The following is a 22,618-nucleotide window of genomic DNA, read 5'->3' as shown; positions in this document are numbered from 1 at the left end:
TTAAATGCATGTGTCACGTATAACTGGGTGGTGAGTTCAGTAAAAGAAACGGAAAAGATCTGGTGTGAAAAACAAGGTATATGAAGTTTGTTAAGTAAACCAGTAAGAAATGAGGGAAAGCCTCTCATTTTAGCCTAAGAGAACTAGTACTTTATTGTCATAAAAGTACTTACTCTTAGCTACCCATAGTGGTAACTGCTTTTAGGGTAAGAAGGGGGCAGGGATAGAATGGGTGTGGGCTACTATAAAAGCAGGTTCCCCTCCCAAATAGTCAACAATTAGGAAGATTGGGTTATGTGTGCTAAAAGCTTAAAGCAGGTGACATGACTTATTTGAGAGGCTATAGTAGAATGTGAAAATAACATGAGCAAGGATCAAATAACAGAATGGTTTAAAGTGCAGAGGTTAAGAGTCTATAAGAGACTTAATGCTAGCCTCCATTTCATCACCCTGACAAAACCTTAACTCCTCCAAGCCTGTATTTTCTATCCAGAACAAATGTTTTGGGTTTGGCACCATTCTAACTGCCCACAACTAATCATAAAATACCAAAATAAAACAAATACATTGCCTTCATTTTACAGAATCCTTACTACACCATTTCATTTAATGCAAGATGAAACCAACGCTCAGAAAGATAATGAAATGGCCCAAGATTCCAAATGGTATAAAGAGGAGAAAGGATTTGAACTTAGAGCAATCTATTATTCACAAAGCCCGAGTTCTTTTTTATTTTTTAATATTTTTAATGAGCATTTACAGAGGTTTTGGATTTCCATTCATTCATTGCTGCACTTTTCTCCCCGCCCGCCCCCCCCCCAGTTCGCTCCTCTCTTTCAAAAGTAAAAGAAACACTCCCTCCCTGGGACACAATCCCCCCACACCCCTCCCGCCGCCCCAAGTACATTCCACTATGCAACCTTAATTGTAAAGTTCTTGAGCACTCTAAACCATACTGACTAAAAAGGTTAATTGATTTGGCATTATCTCGCGTACCTTCAACATTCATGCTCCCCTGTGCTTGGTTTAAATCCTACAAATTTATTAATTTCTATTAATTTATTTAAAATTCAACTCTATACTCTATGCTCTACAATTGATTTATTCACCACTCTTAGTTGGTAACTTCATGGTACATCTGTTCAGAATACATACGTCCAATTGTTATGACTCTTTGAAAAGTATTCTAAGTGATTTCGTAAATTTTACCATATGGTTAGACTACTTAAGAATGAAGGGACATGGGGAGCTTTGGTGGCCTAGTGGCAAGGAGCTGCAACTACAATCCCAGAGGCGCACGGTACGAATCCACCAGATGCTCTGCTGGGGAAGGAGGAACAATCTCCTCCTGTACCAGTCAGATCTGATCTGATGGTACACTCACACAAAAAAAAAAGAAAAGAAAAAAAAAAAGAATGAAGGACATTCATTTCTACCTACCATAGTCTTCCAAAAGGAAAAAATAAATAGTTGTGAACAATCAGTGGATTATTTTAACTTACCTCTTTTCAAGTCGTCTGTGCATGTATTTAACAATAATTTTTTTCATCCCATTACTCTATTATTAGAGTCAAGAAACTCATCTATGGTCCAACAGATTTAAGATGACTGACCACTTTACACCCCATCTACCTCAAAATACAACCAAAGCTATAGGGTTGCTATACATTGCAGTTGACACAATGGTACATAACAACAATAACATACTATGACAGGTTTGGAAGCAGGAGTGGCACCCACTTCCTAAATACCATGTCTCCGGAAACTTTATGAACTTTGATAAATGTCGACAGTTGTAGAGGGGCTTCAAACCTTTTGTTTTAGGGTTGCTATGAGTCGTGCTCGACTCGAAGGAAATCAACACCACATTCAGTTACATGATTTTAAAAGTGTGGGGAGACACCCTGGATTCTCAAGTTATCCCTTCCCATTATAGCTTTTTAAAGAGTTGATCTGATTTAATTACACTACATATAGGAAAATTAAAACCAGAAAATAAAGAAGTGCTTTTATAAGGCCTTCTCTATTAAATATCGTTGCCTTCTGCAAGAGTTCTAATGCCCATACAGGTTTATTACCAACTTAAGCTTTTTCCATACCAAGATGGAAATCACTTATGCGATTGGCTACTACTGTTACAATAGCCTTAACCCTGTCCTGAAAACCCCAGTATTTTATCTGGTTATACAGCCACTAGACTTCTCACAATTTTTTTAAAGGGTAGTTGTAAAACCATCTTTTAAAACAAGGCAGTTTTGTAATTACTTGAAGATACCTTTTCTGGGATAAGAGACAAATTTATTAAAGAAAATTAGAAATAATTATTACCCAATTTGCTTAACTGTTGTTAATTTACTTCTGATAACCATTTTTCTCTATCCTCATCTTCCTAGGGACTAAATCAATAGATTTAAAAAAAAAAGTGTTGTTGTTGTTAAGTGCCACTGAGTCGCAGACGCCTCACAGTGACCCTATGAAGGAGAGTCCTCAACACTTGTGTGTCTCTCATCCTCTCTCCAGGTTCATAGGGTTTCCAGAGGCAGCCGCTCCTACTTCCAAGGTTAAATAAAGTGTAGGATATAGAAAAGTAATGGCAGAAAGGGAATGTAATCAAAGATAAATTATGCTTTAACTTTAGTACAAGCAATTCTTCGATATTATCAAAGAAAAACAGCCCAACAGCAAATTTTGGTGGATGAGTATATAAAAGTTCAATGAATGTGATTCGAATCCACCAGTGACTCCTCAGGAAAAGATGGGTAATTTCCTCCTGTGTGATTTACAACCTCTGACAATCCCCTAGAGGGTCAGTTACGAGTTGGTTCCGACTCAATGACACAGAACAACATGTAAAAAGTTAAAAAATGAGCACAGCATTAAGAACCATCCAAACACCTAGGCTCCTAACAGTTGCATATAGCTATAAAGGCAAACTCATTTCCCAAATACATTTAACTTGTTTCTTATTTGTTTATAGAAAAAATAGGTTATATATTTTTTACATAAGCTTAAAATGTGTGTGCAGTCCATTTTAGAACTGCTGCATTACTCTAAAATTTATAATAAATATGCCCATATCAAATACAGAACATTGCACAAGGGTAAGTAAATATTAAGTCGTTGTAGTAACAGTAATGTACATAGTCTCTTTCTTTTCCCTGAACCTAGGATGTTGTCACCTCAAATAACTAATTCCCACTCGGAATTAAAATAAAAAAATAAAAAAAAAATAAATCATTGATTACTATGACATCAAATTTCAGAAACAGTTAAAAATGTTTGAGTTTGCAATCATAACATGTTCCATTATTTTTTTTATTTCCCTACACCTAAAATATTTTTCTGGGAAATGATCTTCCAGCTACATTCAGCAAGGAAAGCACAAATTACTCACTTCAGTTTGTATCACTCTAATCAAGCAAAATAAATGCTGTTGTGTTTTTGCTATGACACCAAACTGACGACAGCGCTCCAAAAAAGTGTCTACAGAAGGGTCAATTCTTCTCTGCAGTTTACTCCAAAAGAGAGTCAGTTCCCTATAAAAAGAAAAGAAATGGTAGGATATTTAAGACAATTTATAATTGCTTCCCCCAAATACCCTTTTTGGTTGACATAGAGTAAATAAAACCTGGAAAAAAAACCTATTTATACTCATTATTGTTTCCCCCAAAACAAATGAACTTGTTAAGAATTCTTCCAGAGATTGTTTCCCATTTCTGTCAGGCAAAAGCCAAAACAAAATAAACGAACAAAAAATACCCAGAAAAAGACTACATCCTCTTTTTTTTAATTGAGATTTTAATGAAAAGTTTATATACATCCCCTATATTTTTAAAAACTTAATTTAGATTCCATCTTGGTCCAAAAATTTAAAATGGAAATGATCTTTACTGAATTAAAATGGCATCCTAATAGGCAGAAATCATTAGATGTCACTATAGTGTCAACAAAATATGTATAACCAATAGCAATTCTTTCTCTCTCTCTATTGATATTTGGTACTATTTTAAGATTTGAAATGTCATAATTGTACTTGAGCCTTGATTCTGGAGTATTTTAGTGTACCTAATAAAATAATACTGTTGAAAATGGCTAAAATACAGGAATTTATTAAACAAACAAAAAATTTTAAGTTAAATAAAAATATTAGTAGGTAAGAGAAAAATGTTCAGGCACTAAAAACTTGAAAATGCCAAGGACAAAAATGCTAAATAATGAATATACAGAAACAAAAGTGTGTTATCAGTTAAAAAAAGATATGGCTCTTTTGCTATAAACAATGCATTGGTAAAATGAATTTTCTTAAACAATGATATACTTTATTTGAACATAAAGAGAGGTGCTCTCAAGTTGATTACGATTCATAGTAATCCTATGAACAATATATTTGAACCTTGCCTTATCCTGCACCATGTTCATGATCTCCACTGTGCTCAAGGCCGTTGTTACAGTCACTGTGTCAATCTACTCTGTTGGGGCGGGGGTTGTTCTTCTATCTTTCCCAGCATGGTTTCTTTTTCCAAACACTAGTCACTTCTGACATTGCTGTTGTTACTATGTGCCGTCGAGTCATCTGGCACTGCAACTCACAGCAACCCTATGTACGATAGCCCTGAAACCTGCTCTATGCTGTGCCAACCTTATTTGTCTCTGACACACCTACCCCATTAAACCCAGTCACTGAATCAAACTGTCTCATCGAAAGTCGTCTTTTCCTGCGCTGTCCCTCCACACTTCCAGGCACGATGTCCCTCTCCAAGGACTGGTTCCTCCTTGCAACATGCCCAAAGTATGTCAGACGAAGCCTCAGAATCCGGGCCTCCAAAGAGTAACCTGATTTCACCCTCTCCAGAATGAACCTGTCTGTTCTCCTAGCAGTCCATGGTATATTCAATACTATTCTCCAGCACCAAAGTTCAAAGGCATCAATTCTTCTTCTATCACCCCTAGTCATTGTCCAGCTCTCTGATGCATAGCAAGTAATGGCAAAGACCATGGCCTGGATCAGGCACACCTTAGTCTCCAGACTGACATCGCTGCTTCTCAGTACCTTGGAGGTCTCTGACAGCAGACTTTGCCAATGCAATTAATCTTTTAATTTCCTGGTAATTTCCTGGCTGCTGGTACTAAGAGTGTTGATTGCACAGCGAAGCAAACTGAAGCTGTCAACAATCTCAATCTCTTCACCATCTACCATGATGCTACCAATTGGTCCAGTGGTGAGAATCTTTGTTTTTTTGACGTTGAGCTTTAATCTATATTTAAGGCTGTAGTTCTTGACTTTCTGCAGCAAATGCTTCAGGTCCTCCTCAGTTTCAGCAAGCAAGGTTGTGTCATCTGCATATCGCAGATTGTTGGTAAGTCTACCTCCAATCTTGATGGTAAGTCTACCTCCAATCTTGATGCCACACTTTTCCTCATAGAGCTCAGCCTCCTGGATAATCTGTTCTGCATATAGATTAAAAAGATACGGAGATAGGACACATCCTTGACGCACACCCTTCCCAATTTTGAACCATGCAGTGTTTCCTTGCTCTGTTCTGACAACTGCCTCCTAGTCCAAGTATAAGTTTCACATAAACACAATCAAGTGTTCTGGGATTCCATTCTTCTCAAAGTCAGCCACAGTTTTTTGTGATCCACACAGTCAAATGCCTTTGCAAAGTCAATGAAACACAGATAGACATTCCTCTGGTACTCTCTGCTTTCAGCCAAGATCCATCTGACATTAGCTATATATCCCTAGTGCCACAACCTCTTCTAAATCCAGCCTGCACTTCAAGCAGTTCTCTGATGTGCTGATCGTTTTGAGAATCTTGCTTGCATGTGATATCAATGATATTGTTTGATAATTTCCATGCTCTGTTGGATAACCTTTATTTGGAATGGGAATACAGATCTCTTCCAGTCATAAGAAACAAATTAAAATACAGTGGCTTGGATTAGGTGCACCTAAGTCTTTAAACTGACAACTTTGCTGTTTAACATTTTAAAGAGGTCCTTGAGCGTAGTTTTTCCCAATGCAGTATCTCTTTTAATTTCTTGACTGCTGATATCACAAGTGTTGATTGTGAACCCAAGCAAAATTAAATAGTTGACAACTTCAACCCTTTTCCATATTTTAGAACTGTTTCAGGTGTTAGGATTTTGTTTTCCTTTTGATGCTGAGATGTAATCGATTATGATCTTCTGCAGCTAGTGTTTCAAGTGTTCTTTACTTTCTACAACCAAGGTTGTGTCATGTGCATAACATAGGTTGTTGATGAGCCTTCATCCAATCCTGATACCACCTTCTTCATTCAAGTTCACCTTCTAGAATGATTTGCTCAGCATACTGACCGAATTGGGTATGGAAAAATGATACAACTCTGACACATACCTTTCCTGATTTTAAACCATGCACTATTCCCTTGTTCTTTTCATACAACTGCTTCTTGGTCAATGTATAGGACTCATATAAGCATAATGAAGTATTCTGAGATCCCATTTCTTCTCAACATTATCTGTAACTTGTTATGATACACACAGGTAAAATGCTTTTGCGTAATCAATAAAACAGAAGTAAAAAGCCATCTGACACCAACAATAACATCTTTATTCCACAGCCTCTTTGCAATTCAGCTTAAATTTCCAGCAGCTCCCTATCAACAGACTGTTCTAGTTGTTTATTAGTAATCTTCAATAAGATTTTATTTGCAAATAATAATAATAATAATAATAATGTTATGTTCTGTAACATACACTTTGTGGTATCACCTTTCTTGGAAATAAAAAGCAATTAAGTTTGTTTTATTTGTGATGGCTCAAATGTGACAGTATTAACTGTAAGCATTATTCATATAAACCTTTTGAAAGATTGCATAGTCATTAAAAAAAAGACTATGAAGCACAAATTCAAGGTTAAAAAATGACAACAACTCTTAATTGGAAAGAATATAATTTAACAATTTTCCTGCACTTTTCAAAAAAAGTAATCAGGGATGGCTGATTGCAGCAGGTGGCAGGGTGAGGCCATCCACATGGCCACAACAAAAAGTGTGTGGGAGCCTGGCAGGCGCAAGGCACTGTTGCCTCGCTGGCCCATCAAATGAGCCAAACTTGAATGTGCACATGCCCACCTCTGCCCTCAACGGGGCTGGGAGTATCCACAACCTGTCAGTACCATCAGCTGCTTCGTGACTATGACTATGGGCCACCATCCCTTGGGTATATCCAGAGCGCTGGGAACAGCCAGGTGCTACAGAGCAAGTACATGGAGCTGCTGGTCATCACTGAGGAGCTGGGCAAGGAGATTAAGCCCACCTATTCCGTAAGGAGAGACAGGTCCTTGGAGAGGGACATCATGCTTGGTAGGGTAGAGGGACAACGCAGGAGGGGAAGACCCTCTATGAGGTGGATTGATTCAGTGACTGGGATAATTGGGATGGGTGTGTCAGAGGCAATGCAATTGGCACAGGACAGAGCAGGGTTTAGGGCTGTTGTACATAGGGTCGCTATGCGTCGCAAACGACTCGACGGCACATAACAACAACAACAATTCCGGGAGCAAGTGTGCCATGGAGCGGTTGAAGCGAGGCATCATTCATGCCAGGAGTCTGGTCCAGGAGTACTTGGCTGAGACTGAACTCAACATCAGATCGTAGTGCCTTGCTGGCCTTCAGGACTATCCATCTCTTCCCAGGATGAGAAGTACCCGCTCATCTCCCCTATTTTCTTTGTTTTCAAAGTGGTAACTTTTCCTTTTTTTTCTTGTTTCCATTTCCCTTCTTGGGTTCACAGGCTGTGAACCTCCTGTACCTAATAGTGGGAGAGTTTGCACTTGGGTAGGATCTGCATTTTCAATAGACAGGCACAACTCAGGTTTGGTTCTTCTTTCTCAAGTCTTGATTTACAAACAGTGAGGGAAGTTATCAATTTTGTGGCAAACTATAGAGCCTGTGTGTCTCATCTTCCTCTTCTCTCTCACTTAATGTCACTGAGACTGTCCTTGCCACCCTGCGCCCCATAAGGTAACAGCAACCTTCAAGATCTTGTTTGTCCCATGAATACTGATAGTGCACTTGCTTAGTATCTGACACCCCACTCAGTGTCCATCCGGCATAGATTCTGCTCAACAAAACTCTTGCTTAAGCATTTGCATGATTTATAGAGTGCTTTAAAGTCAATTTCAAAAATGTAAATGCACGAGTTATAAATACAAAGAACATCTGACTAAATGCATACTGAGGCAGTCTTGGCGATTTCAGCTGCGCATTAACGTTGATCAGACCATTGGGGGGAAAATGACCCACATCTTTGTATGTATTTATTACTTAAGGTAATAAAGCTTATTTTCATTTTAAAAAAAGTAAGTGAAATTCTCATAAGGAAATAAGTAAAACTTTGTTAAAAGACTGAAGTGATTATTCAATGTTTCAAATGGTATATAAAGGCAAATTCTACCATAATAAAATTAATTTAAAATCCTTGTAAAGAAATATTTGTTTTTGTGAGTTGTGCTGTTTTTATAGCAAGAGAAAGTGAAAACTTCAGATGAAGTTCTGAAAGCCACCAGTCAAGTAATGGGGTTGACCATTCCAGAACCCACAAGACAGCTAGCTTTATTAAGGCTTAAGTGTTTAGGGGTGTGTGGATTTGTTGGGTATTTTTTTTGGGTAATGCAAAACCATGTTTATTGCTCCATTATTCACAGTAGCAAAAATATGGAAGCAGCCCAAGTGCCCATCAACAAATGAATGGAGAGAATAACTATGGTACAGTCACACAATACAATACTATGCAGCACTGAAAAATAATGAAACAGTATTACACAACATGGAGGAGCCTTGAGGACATTAAGCTAAAAAATGTGGAATGCTTCATAAATCTGCATGTCATCCTTGCACAGGGGTCATGCTAATCTCTGTATTGTTCCTATTTTAGTTTATGTGCTGCTGAAGCGGGCACTAAGGAGTAAGTTTTGAGAACAATGCACAATTTTGAAGAATAAATACAGAAACAACTGTTTCAATATAAAAATAAGCCAAAACACAATATACTAAACCAAAATGCCTATGAATGACTGAATGAAAAATCCACGTTTTTAAGCTTTCTTAAATAAAAAAATTATGTATGTGAAGATATCAAAACAGAACAAAATGATAAAAGTCAAGAAAATCTGACTATGAAAATAAAAGGAAGTATCCTTAGTTTAGAAGGAAAATGGAAAGACTGAAGCATTTTGTTGATGTTTGCCTCTCTATCATGCAATCTATAGCTGAGGTTTGTAAACTCCCTTTTCGGAGAACAGAAAGCAAAACCTTAACCAAATATTTCCAGACTTGTTCCAAATCACAGACTTTCCTGTTTCCTTTTACATGATATACTATGTTGAATAAACTCATAAACTTACCCCATTTTTTCATCTTATGAGAGCTAAATAAACATGACCCTTTCTTCATATTCTTATCTACTCTATATTCTCTTAAAATTTCTTTTCCCTGAGACAGATTTGGGAAGCCCATATTCCAGTGTCCTATGTATTGGTACAAATAATATCATCTGCTTTTTCTGTTCCAACCCTATCATCATGATTGGTATTGCTCCACCTTTGGGGGAAAACTGCAGCTTTTGTGGTGACATGACTACTATTTTAAACAAAATCAATCTCTAGGACAACAAAAGAATATACTCTGAGTAAACAGTATTCCTGAGATTCATTTTCCCTAGTATGTTGTCAAGGGATTATTGCTCAAAATGGCTTTCCTAGACACTGACTTTTGAGTGTGGAAAAGAGTGTGTATAATCACTATGGGATTGGTCAGTTTTTCCTGTCCCACCAGGTAAAGTTGATCAGAGTGAGCAGTGGAAGTGGGAATATCACAACTATCAAGGAAGACGCAGCAGAGAGTGCTTCTTTGGGGTCAGTGAATACTAAACCAGCCAGACCAGGATCTTTAAGAAAGCAACAGCAGCCTCAGCAGAGAACTAGGGACCAATAAGAGACAGAGGCAACTTGAAAAGAGATGTCAAAATTGGTATGGCTAAGGGGATTTTAGGGAGCTCTCGTGGCCAAGAGGCAAGAAGCTCCACTGTAACCCTGAAGGCATGAGGTTTAAGTCTACATACAAGCTGCTCCACAGGAGAAAGATGAACAATCTCCTCCTCTACAATTAACTGCCTCTGAAAATCCACTGAAGGATCAGTTAGGGGTTTGTTCCAAGTTGATGGTACATAACAAGAACAAGAAGGGAATTTTAGAGCTCTAATGGTAGAATGTTGCACTGCAATCCCAAAGGGACATGGTTCAAATACACCAGATGTACTGCAAAAGAAAGATAAGCAACCTCTTCGTGATATACTGCCTCTGACCTGACAGCAAACAACAGTGGAACTTTGTAACACTGATTTACAATGTGAATTTGAAGGTCTAAGAGCCTGTAAGCACTAAGGAAGCTGTCTAGACTGAGGAATATCCTGCTGTCGACTTGAATTGTAACTGGTTAACTTCCCTAATAAATCCCGTAACTGTGAATATGGTTCTGTGAAGGTGTGGTCATTGCAACGGATTTCAGATTTGGGAGAGTGGCAAAAGACTGGTATTGGGATTAATTTAAGTAATTGCAAGAGTATGGGAGAACATGTCTGACTTTATAGGAACTGGTTTTGTATTGTGGATGTTCCTGATGGGGACACTATTCTTTCAGAAGTATCACAGGCAAGACATCATTGTCCTCATGTTACCCACACTCTTTTCATACCTAGTAAAAGTCAATGGGTCTTATCTCACTATCTCCAATTCTACTATCTTACTATTACTACTACAACCCCAAACAATGTTGTATTTGAAAATAACAGCAAGATAAAATATTCACTCAAACATGAATATTTTTGGTTCTATTTTAACAAACTATGACTAACATCTTCTTTCCTTTATCACTTTTTAAGAGGCAGACAAGGGGAAATCCCAGTTAATCCCTTCCTGCTGCAGGAGAACAGCATTAATTCTAGATTGATTTACCATCATCCCTGGAAGATCTAATAATGACTGAGCAACAGAAGGGAGGAAAAAGAAATTACAGGGCATGGTAAACTGTGATAATTTCACTTCTAAAATACTTTAGAATCTAAAACTTATGTCATGTATGACTGAATTTCTTCTATGCACTGAAAGGCTAGCTATAATTAATAGATACTTTTTCCATTTATAAGGTACTGCTCAACATTATCGGATTTTACACAAAGAGAGCTCAATTGGCACTGTCTGTAGAGAGTTGCACTGGTAACCTGTAAACAGTGTCTCTCTGGCAGTTCTACAGGAGAAAGATGGGCAATTCTCCTTGTGTGCAATCAGAAGCCTTCACAAGCCACTGAAGGGTCAATCACAAATGTGACACAAATTTAAAACACATGACTAAATTAATGCATAAAGAAATTTCCTTAAATGTAAAAAGACAAACAGGCTTATTCCTCAAAGAAGCACATCTATTTTACAGATTAAAATTTTTAATCTCTAATATATGAAAAGGTATTTCTTCTGTTTGGTTTAAGTGATCAAAACCCCCACTGCTTGCTATATAACAATTGTTTTTCTTTATATGATCTTTTAGTTCTTTAATGAAATGTCCACAATGAATACTCAGAAAACACCGCTACAAACCCATCTCAACTATCTTTCCTCACTGGAGATGAAACTCTGGCAATCTGAACTTGGTGGTAGAAGGCTGCAATTTGAGTTTTGGTACTATGCCAAGAAAACAAATACCCGGGGGAGGAGGCTCTCACTGGATTAGGAATCAAAACCTCTGGGCTCAAATCTCAACTCTATCACCTTTGAAAGTATTAAATAACTCTGACTCTTCACATGCCTCTTTGCACAGTGAGAACTGAGTAAAAGAATTTATAGTATATAACATTTTACTATAAAATAGTAGGAAAAGATATATACAGTTAACACACAAAATGGCAATAACAAAGTACATAAGCACACAGAGATGTTCCAGAGGGAAAGTACACAAGAACCTATGTCATGCTTCCCCTAAAAACAAAAAGATTGTTCCCAACTTTAAGCTATCTTGGATATTCTGAAATATCTGAAGTTCTCCAATCAAGATTATGCAAACCCAATCTATACTTTGTATTAAAGTTCAAACATCACTTCTTTCTAGACACCTTGGTGGCACAAAATGCAATGGATAAATCTAGTTGAACTTAACCAGTTACTCCTCCAGAAAAGATGTGGCAATCTGCTCCTTTAGAGAATAGCCTGAAAAATAGCTTAAGTCCATTCTACTTGATCATATAGGTTTGCTATGTATCAGAAATCACCACCACTATCTTTTGGACACTTTTAAGACTTTCCGGTATAAAGTGATCATCTTTTCTATAATCTACTGTTGTTGTTAGGTGCCACTGAGTCAACTACAACTTGTAGTGGCCCAATGAATCACAGCCCTGAACCCTGCCCTATCCTGCATCATCCTCACAATCCCTATCATGTTCAAGCTTGCTGTGCTAATCACTCTGTCAGTCTATCTCACTGAAGGTCTTCCTCTCCTTCATTGACCCTCTACCTTTCCCAGCATGATGTTTCTCTCCAGGGAGTGGTTCTTCCTGAATATGCCCAAAATGCATGAGACAAAATGTCAACAGCCTAGCCTCTAAAGAGCACCAGGACTGCACTTTCTCCGAGACAGATTTGTTTGTTCTTGGCACTCCATGGAATATTCAATATTCTTTGCCAACACCACAAATTAAATACATCAATTCTTTAGTCTTCCTTATTCATTATGCAATATAGAATTTTGGAGAAGTCCTTGACAACAGATTTTCCCAGTGCAACACATGTTCTGATTTCTTGTCTCCTGTTAGCACAAGTGCTGACTGTTGATCCAAGTAAAATGAAATAATAGACTTCAATCTTTTCTCCTTCTATCATGATGTTGTCTATTGGTCCAGTGGTGAGAATTTTTGTTTTCTTAATGTTGAGACGTAATCTAAATTGAAGGCTGTATACAGTCTTTGCTCTTCTGCAAGCAGTGATAATCTATGCATTATTTATATCACTAATTCATACCAGTAGGATATTTTATGTTTCCTGTATATCAGGTGCCACGGTGGTATAGTGGTCAAAGGATCTGGCTGCCAATCGAAAGGTCAATGGGGCAATATATTTCTGTGAAGATTTAATACTTTGGAATTCCCAAGGCTGATTCTGCTCTGTCCTACCAGGTCAGTTACCAGTTGGAATCAACTTGATGGCAATAGGTTTGGGGTCCTCCTTTGTTTTTTTTAATATGAAAAAAATTTTTAAGTGAAAGTTTACAAATGATATTGGCTTATCAATATAAAATTTACACTTTTAAAAATTAAGTACATTTGACAAATATATGTTTAACCAGTTAGTTTTTTGGTGGACCAAATTTGTCGCTATGACATATCTATAGCCAATAAAGTCATAAGGTGCAAAAACATGGCTACACTTAATGTTTCCTCCTTAGCAGTGTTTCCTTTTTACCTACTCTCTAGGCAAACAAGATATAAATCAAACAAAAATCAACAAAATGGAATTCAGTCATATGGTACCAAAGTTGCAAAAGAAGTAACTATTCAAATGGATTTTCTTTCCACTATAAGTTTGACTTACAAACCTATGTAAACTGTCCCTTTTCATTAGTGTTTTTCCAATAAAGAGGTAAAAAGTAACCACTGGAATGAATATACTAATGAATGTGAAGAACATTCTAACAACAATTTATTTCATATTGCCACAATTTTTGTCTCAATTATTTAGTTTGTAAGCAAGGTCTTATTTATACATTATCATTTAATTTTCTTGCCTTTCATGTTGAAACAAAATGATGTTTTATACAAACCCTAACTGCTATACTAATGTAGTATTAATAAATAAAGGGAATAAAAACTAGATATACTTACCAAGAACAATATACACTTGCAGTTTGGAGCTGCTGGGTAAGGTAAGTCGTACAAAGAACAAATGCTGTGTTATCCTGACCCTCAGATTCCAGATTACATATGATGTCTAGTATTTCCTTGCAGTCGACCTTTGCAATCTATCAAAAATGAAATGACTACGTCAATAGGAAAATTAGTAATGTTCCTGTAAATTTTGTTACAGAATATGAAATTTCCTTATAATGTTCTTCTATCTTTGGTAACTGATAAGGAAAGACAAAGACAGTACAATTTTCTACTAATGGCTAATTTGTATCATAAATATTTTTAATAAGAAAATATTAAACAGAGGCTGTAGGGAAGTTCAACCAGTCTCAATACAGATAAAAACATGTCTGTACAGTTTTGGTTTTTGTTTTTATTTTCTTAAAAGACAGCTATTCCTACCATAATAAGTGATTCAAATTATGTTTAATAATTTCTGGTTACTTTCACATGAAGTATCATCTTTTAAAAAATAATTGTATTCAGGTCATTTGCATTAATTAACAGCAAAGTGCATGACCTTACACCATGCCAAAGGAGGCGAGAGGCTGGAGGAGGAACAATTTTAAAGACAAATGCTGTATTAACATGTCACTTAATATAACTAATAGAAAACAGCTACTTTTGTTTATGCAAACCGAACATGTTTAGAAACATATCTATTTAGTTTATACTGCTGTTGTTGTATGTGCCATCGAATCGCTTGTAACTCATAGTGACCCTATGCAGAAAGCCCTAAACTCTGCTCTGACCTGTGCTAATCACATTGCCTCTGACACACCCATCCCAATTATCCCAGTCACTGAATCAATCCACCTCATAGAGGGCCTTCCCCTCCTGCGCTGTCCCTCCACCTTCCCAAGCATGATGATCCTCTCCAAGGACCTGTCCCTCCTTGCAACATATCCAAAGTATGTCAGACTACTTGTTGAAAATCTTAACACAAACACCTCTAAGCAAATCAGTTCCATTTTCTGGAACTCATTTCCTGTACTGCTAGAAAGGAAGGTGGAGGGTTGGTGGAAAAAAAAAAAAAAACCAACAAAAAACGAAAACCCTATACTACATGGACTGCTATAATGACTGAAGTAATGGACCCAAGTATGTCAGAGGTGATGAGGATGGCACAATAGAGGACAGGCTTCAGATCTGTTGTTCACAGGTTGCAATGAGCAGTAACTAAAAACAATAACAAGACAAGGAATGAAACCTCAAAAAGCCTTTCTCTATTATTCAATCACTTCCCTCCCTTAATAAATAGAGTGTGAAGAATGCAACCTAATTATAAATAGCAATTATACTAGGCTTCTGGTGTACAAAACAATGATAATCTCAGGGCAAATGAGGTAGACAGACAGGCTCAATTCTGCCAGAGTCCTATGAAATTCTATTAGGTGAATCTACACTATCTAATTTTAGTTACATATTCAGGTATGTTACCATCTTGTTAAGGACAACAATTTCTTTGCTGTCACTAACTGTTCTCTTTTCATCCACGGTTCAGTATCAAGAATTCATCTCTCACAACTTAATTGTGAACACAATTTAAGACAAAATTGAAGATTACTAAAAGTAGGATTACGAACTCATAGGTACAAACATGTTTTTACATCTAAGATAGGTTTTAATAGGGTCCCTAGATGGCACAAACATTCTGTGTTCAACTACTAGTTGAAAGGTTGGCATTTGAACCCACTTAGTGGTCTAGTGATGAGAAGCTGCACTGCAATCTCAAAGACATGTGGTCTGAATACACCGGCTGCTCTGAGGGAGAAGAATGGGTCATCTCCTCCCATGGCAATTTACTGCCTTTGAAAACCAGATGAAGGATAAGCTATGGGCCAGCTATTAGCCAGTTCTGACTCAATGCAAACAACAGCAGCAGCAATACTACAAAAGAAAAGTCTAGTTAAGATTATAGACAAGAAAACGCTATGGAGCAGTATTTCCTTACATATGGAGTTACCATGAGTCAGATGTGATTAGACAGCAATTTAACACCACCAAATGGTCTTACTGGACAAAAACTTTGTGATGGTTCAAAGATAACTCGGTGATTAAGTTTACAAAGACTATAATACTATGCCTTAACACTGATCCCTAAGATATTTGAAGAACATGGTCTATAACAGCAAGATCTCTGACAGCAATGGCTGAGGATATCTAAACAGCAACAGTGAAAGTCAAAAGGCAGTGAAATAATTTTTTCCTAAATGATAAGACAAAAATAACTGTCAATTTGGAATCATATACCTCATGACATTTTTATTCAAAGATGAAAATGAAACAGATATTGTGTAGAAATTAAATTTTTAGCAGCTTTCAGATAAAATTTAGTCCTTTAAAATGTATAATCTTGTGGTCTTCAGTATGTTCACAGAGTTGTGCAAGCACCAACACTATCTAATTTAAGAATGTATATAAGGATAAATACTGTATAAAACAGCTATTGTAGAATCTAAATGAGGATCCAAGAGGGGGAGTGTGGGAGCAGAGGGGTGAGGAAGGGCCAGGGGAAGAAAAGGATAAGAGTCAATCATAGGGTCACACAAGTGGAGGGAGGGGTGGGTAAAGGAAATGGAAAATATCCAGCGTGAAAACAATGTATATGGACTTTTTAAGTAAACCAGTATAAAATAAAAATTTTATTTTTTGAAAAAAGGAACATATATTCTGCACAAAAGATACTCCACATTAACCACATTTCTCCCTCAGATCAGCTTCTAGAAACAACTTATCTGTTTTGTCTCTATTAATTTACCAATTCTTGGTCCATGGGGGAAAAACTGTGGCAGTTTGCTTCCACAAATATTTACAAATTTGGAAACCCAATGGGGGCAGTTCTACTCTGTCCAGTGGGGTCACATGAGTGATGGACATAAAACATTTGTTATCGCTTCTACATTCTGGTTTGATGAATCATGATGCTAAGAACATCTGTGTACAAGTTTACTTTGAAAATGTTTTCCTTTCTGTTGGATATATATACCTCTCATTCATTCAGCAGGGAGCTCTGGTGGCCTAGTGGCAAGAAGCTGCACTGCAATTCCGAAGGCACAGGGTTTGAGGCCACCAGCTGCTCCGTGGGAAGATGGGCAATCTTCTCTGAAAACCTGCTGGAGGGTCAGCTGTGGGTCGGTTCTGGCTCGACAGTACACAACAACCTTTATTCATTGTGCTTGAACCAGAACTGGCCCTCTAATGGGTTTCCAAGGCTGGAAATCATGTAGGACTAAGCTATCTTTCTCCTGAGTAGCCTCTGGTGGATTTGAGCCACTACAGAAAACCCAGTACCTTTGGATGAGCAGCCTTCTGATGATATTCCTATTGACTACGCGACCACAGAGCCAAGTTTTAGTTTGGAAATGTGTTCATTTTTGTTAGATATATACTCAGAAGTGGATTTTCTAAGTAATGAGGTTCATGTACATTTTGATGAACTGCTGAATTGTTTTCCACAGAGGCTGTACGATTTTATATTCCCACCAGCAGTACCTGAGGATTCAAATTTCTCTTTATCCTCATTAATGCTTATTATGGTCTTTCTCATGATGGTAATCCTGGCCTCATGAAACTGTATTTCATGTGCTGTGTGATTTGTAGTCCCTAAATGTTAAGGATGTTAAATATCTCTTTATGTGCTTAATGGCACTTACTTGTGGAGAAACAGCTATTTGTCTGCTTTATTAATTTTAAAACTAGGCTGTCTTTTTATTACTTTAGTTCTTAATATAGTTTAACTACAAGTCTCATTTGTGATTTGCAAATATTTTCTCCTACTTTGTTTTTTCTTCATTTTCTTGGTGGCATCCTTTGCGTATGAAAGTTTCACATTTTTATTAAGTCATATTTATCTACATTTTGTCATGTGTTTTTTTGGCATATCTTTAAAAACAGTCACTGCTTAACTAAAGATCACTAAGATATACTCCTATCTTTTGTCTAAGTAAGAGTGCTAGTATTATCTCTTAAATTTACGTCTATGATCCATTTGAAGTTAGTTTTGGTATATGGTCTAAGGAAAGGGTCCAAGTGCATCTGTTTAAATAAAATGATCCAATTTTCCTAGGGTTATTTTTTGAAAAACTATCCTTTCCCCTATTAAAGGGTCTTGTCATTCTTGTAGAAAATTTAACTATGAATGTGAGGGTTTATTTCTACTTTTGATTCTAGGCCATTAATTTCCATGTCTAGCCTTATGTCAGTACAATACTATTTTGAATAACATAATAGCTTTAAGCTTTGAAATCAAGAAATGTGAGACTTCCAAATATAGGTTTTTCTCAGATTGTTTTGGGTATTATGGGTTCCTGACATTTCCATACAAATTTCATAATCCATTTGTAAATTTCTGTTAAAAAGGCAGCTGGGATTTTATTAAGGATGACACTGAATGAACACAGGCTGTGTCCTCATTTATTACTAATGTCTTTCAGTAACTTTTAAAGCTTCTAGCGTACAGATCCTACGTTTATTTTGCTAAATATATTGATAGTTTATTGGTTTTGAGAATACTGTAAATGGAATTATCCCTATACTTTCATATTAAAATGTTAATATTTTCATAATACTGTTAGAATATAAAAGTAATACTTAACATTTTCACCAAAACCAACATTCATATGGCAAATAAACACATGAAGAAATATGAAAAATCCCTTCTTATCAGGGAGATGCAAATCAAAACAACTATGACGTATCATCTAACCCCAGCAATAACAGCAAAGTTCAATAAGGTAGCAAACAACAACATATGCTGGCAAGGTTGTACAGAGAATGGAACTCTTGTTCACTGCTGATGGGAATGTAAAATGGTACAGCCACTATGAAAGGTAGTCTAGAGCTTTTAAAAAAAACTAGAAATAAAATACCATTTGACCCAGCAATTCCACTACTTGGAATATACCCTGAAAAAAAGAGCCACAACTCAAACAGATATACACACACTCATGTTGAATTCTGTGTTATTCACAAGAGTGAAGAAATGGAAGCAACCCAAGTACCCATCAACAAACGGTACATTCACACAAAGGAGTATTACACAGGACTGAAAAACAACAAACTCCTTGAAGGCAAGCACTAGTAGGATAGGAGGATTAATGGAAATTAGAATTACAGGGAGGAAATAGGAAAAATGTGATTGCCTTATGGATATTGTACTAAATGTTATAAAACAAAACATGTGAATGATTGAAGAAAAACCAACATATTCTGTAAACCTATGTGTAAATAACAATAAAAAAATATTAAAAAAACAAAAACAAAAAAACCCAACAACCTCCTAAAACAGTACACAACATGGGTGAACCTGGAAGACATTACCCTGAATGAAATATCTTAGTCACAAAAATACAAATACTGTATAACACCACTGTTAAAAACAGGACTGACAAAGCGGTTGGAGTGGAACAGGAAAAGAGTGGATAGATAACGAACAGTGTAATGCAACAGAAGGAATATATAATTAGGTATTACATGTATGACAACAATCTGTAACAAGAGGTGCATTGCAAAGTGGTGAGGGCAGGGATGGAAGAAAATTGGCAACAATGAATGAATAAAAATTTTAAAAAAAAAAAAGGGAAAATAATTTCGTATTCAATTAATCTTCATGTAGCTTTTTCTGTCCAACTACTTAATTTCTTGATTTATACCCTCTGCTTTGGCTTCTTGGCACTCTACTGCAATATTCAGAGTCTCTTCTGACATTCATCTTGGTCTTGTCTTCCTCCTCTGTCGTTGCAATGACCTTTTGCATTCTTCATAGATGGTATTCTTGATATCATCCCACAGCTTACCTGGTCTTCAAGGTCTCAAATCTGTTCCTGACATGTTTGAAATTCGAGTGGGATAGACTCAAGGTGAAATTTTTGCTCCTGTGGATTTAATTTTCTTTAACTACAGCTTGAACCTGCATATGAGTAGTTGGTGATCTGTTCCACATTAGCACCTGGCCTAGTTTTCATAGCTGATATTGAGCTTCCCCAGCGATTCTTTCCACAGATGTAATTAATCTGGTTCCTATGCATACCACCTGGTAAAATCCATGTGTATAGCCTGTGTTTGTGTTTCTTATAAAAAGTAAACAATGAATAAATATACCAATGTAGAGAATTCTTTCATTCTACCTCCAGCTTCATTTCTGTCACCAACTCCATGTTTTCCAACTACTGGTTCTTCTTCCCTATTCCCAACTTTTGCATTCTAGTCATCCATTATTACTAATGCATCTTGATTGCATGTTTGATGGATTTCTGACTGCAAAAGCTGGTAGAAATCTTCTATTTCCTCCTCTTTGGCTCCAGTTGGTGGTGCATATTTTTGAATGATAGTGGTATTAACTGAACTTCCTTGTATGCATGTGGATATTATCCTGTCACAACATTGTATTTCCAGGTGGATCTAGAAATGACTTATCTATGAAAGCAACCCCATTTTTCCTCTCCTTTTCAGCTCTAGCATAACAGATCATATGATCATGATTTAAAATGTCCCATGCCAATCCATCTCATTTTGTCAATACTTAGTATGTTACTATAGATGCATTCCATTTCTTTCTTAACAATGTCCAATTTTCCTACATTCATGCTTCTCACAGTCCATGTTCCAATTACTAGTGTCTGCTTACAACTGTACCTCCTTTGTGTTTCCATATTTGAGGGCTCAGTATCAGTTGCCATATCTGCTAGTCTAAGTGAATTACTTCAGCTAAAGGAATTGAAGACCAAATCCAAGCCTCGAGTTGCAATACTTAAAGATGCTCTGGGTAGAATATTAAATGATCCAGGAAGCATGAAAAGAAGATGGAAGAAGTGTACAGAGTCACTGTACCAAAAGGAATTGGCCGACACAGAAGAATTTAATGAAACAACGTATAAACAAGAGCCTGAGGTGATGAAGGAAGACGTTCAAGTTGTTCTGAAAGAATTGGCAAAAAACAAGGCCCCAGGAATTGATGGTATATCAATTGACATACTGCAACACTGAGACACTGCCCTCGAATCTGTACCAAGGAACGTGGATGACAATCACTTGGCCAAGTGACTGGAAGAGATCTGTATTTGTTCCGAGCTGAAAGAATAGCGACCCAACAAGTGTGGAAATTATCGAACAATATCATTAATATCACATGGAAGCAAGATTCTGCTGAAAATTATCCAAAAACTACCGGATAGACAGAACTGCCAGATGTGCAGGCTGGGTTTAGAAGAGGCCATGATACTAGGGATATTATAGATAATGTATGATGGATCTTGGCTGAAAGCAGAGCGTACCAGAGGAATGTCTATCCAAATGTCTATCTGTGTTTCATTGATTATGCAAAGGTATCTGACTGTGTGGATCTGTGGGTCACAATAAACTGTGGCTGACTCTAAGAACGGGAATCCCAGAACATTTGATTGTGCCTACGTGAAATTATACTGGAACGAGGGGGCAATCACCAGAACAGAGCAAAGAAACACTTCATGGTTCAAAATTGGGAAGAGTGTACGCCAGGGATGTATGCTATCTCCATACCTTTCAAATCTATAAGCAGAACAGATCCTCCGACAGGCTTGGCTCTGAGGAGGAATGTGGCATCAGGATTGGAGGAAGACTCATTAATAACCCGCGTTATGCAGATGACACATCCTGCTTGCTGAAACTGAGGAGGACCTGAAGAGCTCGCTGCAGAAGGCAAGGACTGCAGCCTTCAATATGGATTGAAGCTCAACATCACGAAAACAAAGATTCTGATCAATTGGCCAATTGGTAGCATCATGAGATAGATGATAAAGAGAATGAGATTGTTAACACCTTTAGTTTGCTTGGCTCCACAATCAACACTCTCAGTACCAGAAGCCAGGAAATCAAAAGACAAACTACAGAGGGAAAGTCTGCCGTCAGGGACCTCTCCAGAGTACTGAAGAGCAAGGATGTCAGCCTAGAGACTAAGGAGTGCCTGATCCAGGCGATAGTCTTTTCAATTACTTGATACATGTCAGAAAGCTGGACAATGACTAGAGATGATAGAGGAAGAATTAATGCCTTTGAGCTGTGATGCTGGAGAAGAGTACTGAATATACCAGGGACTGTCAGGAGAACAAACAGGTTCTGGCTAGAGACAATGAAACCAGGCTGCTCCTTGGAGGCAAGGATTCTGACACACTCTGGGCATTTTGTAAGGAGGGGCCAGTCCTTGGAAATGGACATTATGCTTGGGAGGGTAGAGGAACAGTGAAAGAAAGGAAGACCCTCGATGAGATGGATTTGATTTAGTGATTAGGGTAATGAGGGTAGGTGTGTCAGAGACAATAAGGTTGGCACAGGATAGGTCAGGTTTCAGGGCTATTGTACATAGAGTTGCTATGTGTTGCAAGTGTCTCAACAGCAAATAACAATAACAATATATAGTTTCAAGACACTAAGACACCTCCCTATCCTTAAATTATCTCAGCTCCTCTGTCGAAAAATTTTGGTTTTCGTAATGTTAGATTATGGGAGCTTGGGATGGCCTAGTGGTAAGAAGCTGTACTGCATTCCCACGGGTGGTGGTGGTGGTGGTTGTTATGTGCCGTCGAGTGGCGTGCGACACACAGCGACCCTATGTACAACAGCCCTAAACTCCGCTCTGTCCTGTGCCAATTGCACCATCTCTGATACACCCATCCCAATTGCCCCAGTCACTGAATCAATCCAC

General features: G+C 37.4%; 1 protein-coding gene and 1 pseudogene across 1 annotated transcript in view; one reads left to right on the top strand and one right to left on the bottom strand.

The window, feature by feature from the left end:
* RLF (rearranged L-myc fusion) overlaps positions 1-22,618 on the bottom strand; it is a 132,672-nt gene that overhangs the window by 5,058 nt on the left and 104,996 nt on the right. The window contains exons 6-7 of the mRNA XM_006886503.1: positions 13,915-14,051; positions 3,395-3,536 (exon numbers count right to left, since the gene is read on the bottom strand). Coding sequence (XP_006886565.1) covers positions 3,395-3,536; positions 13,915-14,051 — 279 coding nt within the window. The remainder of the gene's footprint in view (positions 1-3,394; positions 3,537-13,914; positions 14,052-22,618) is intronic.
* LOC102874020 lies at positions 6,981-7,643 on the top strand (annotated as a pseudogene).

This window comes from Elephantulus edwardii, unplaced genomic scaffold (genome assembly GCF_000299155.1).
Source record: "Elephantulus edwardii isolate Elephantulus edwardi_28Jun2011 unplaced genomic scaffold, EleEdw1.0 scaffold00049, whole genome shotgun sequence".
Classification (NCBI taxonomy): domain Eukaryota; kingdom Metazoa; phylum Chordata; class Mammalia; order Macroscelidea; family Macroscelididae; genus Elephantulus; species Elephantulus edwardii.
Note: the sequence above shows the minus strand (reverse complement) of the source record. Positions and strands in the feature narration are given on the sequence as shown.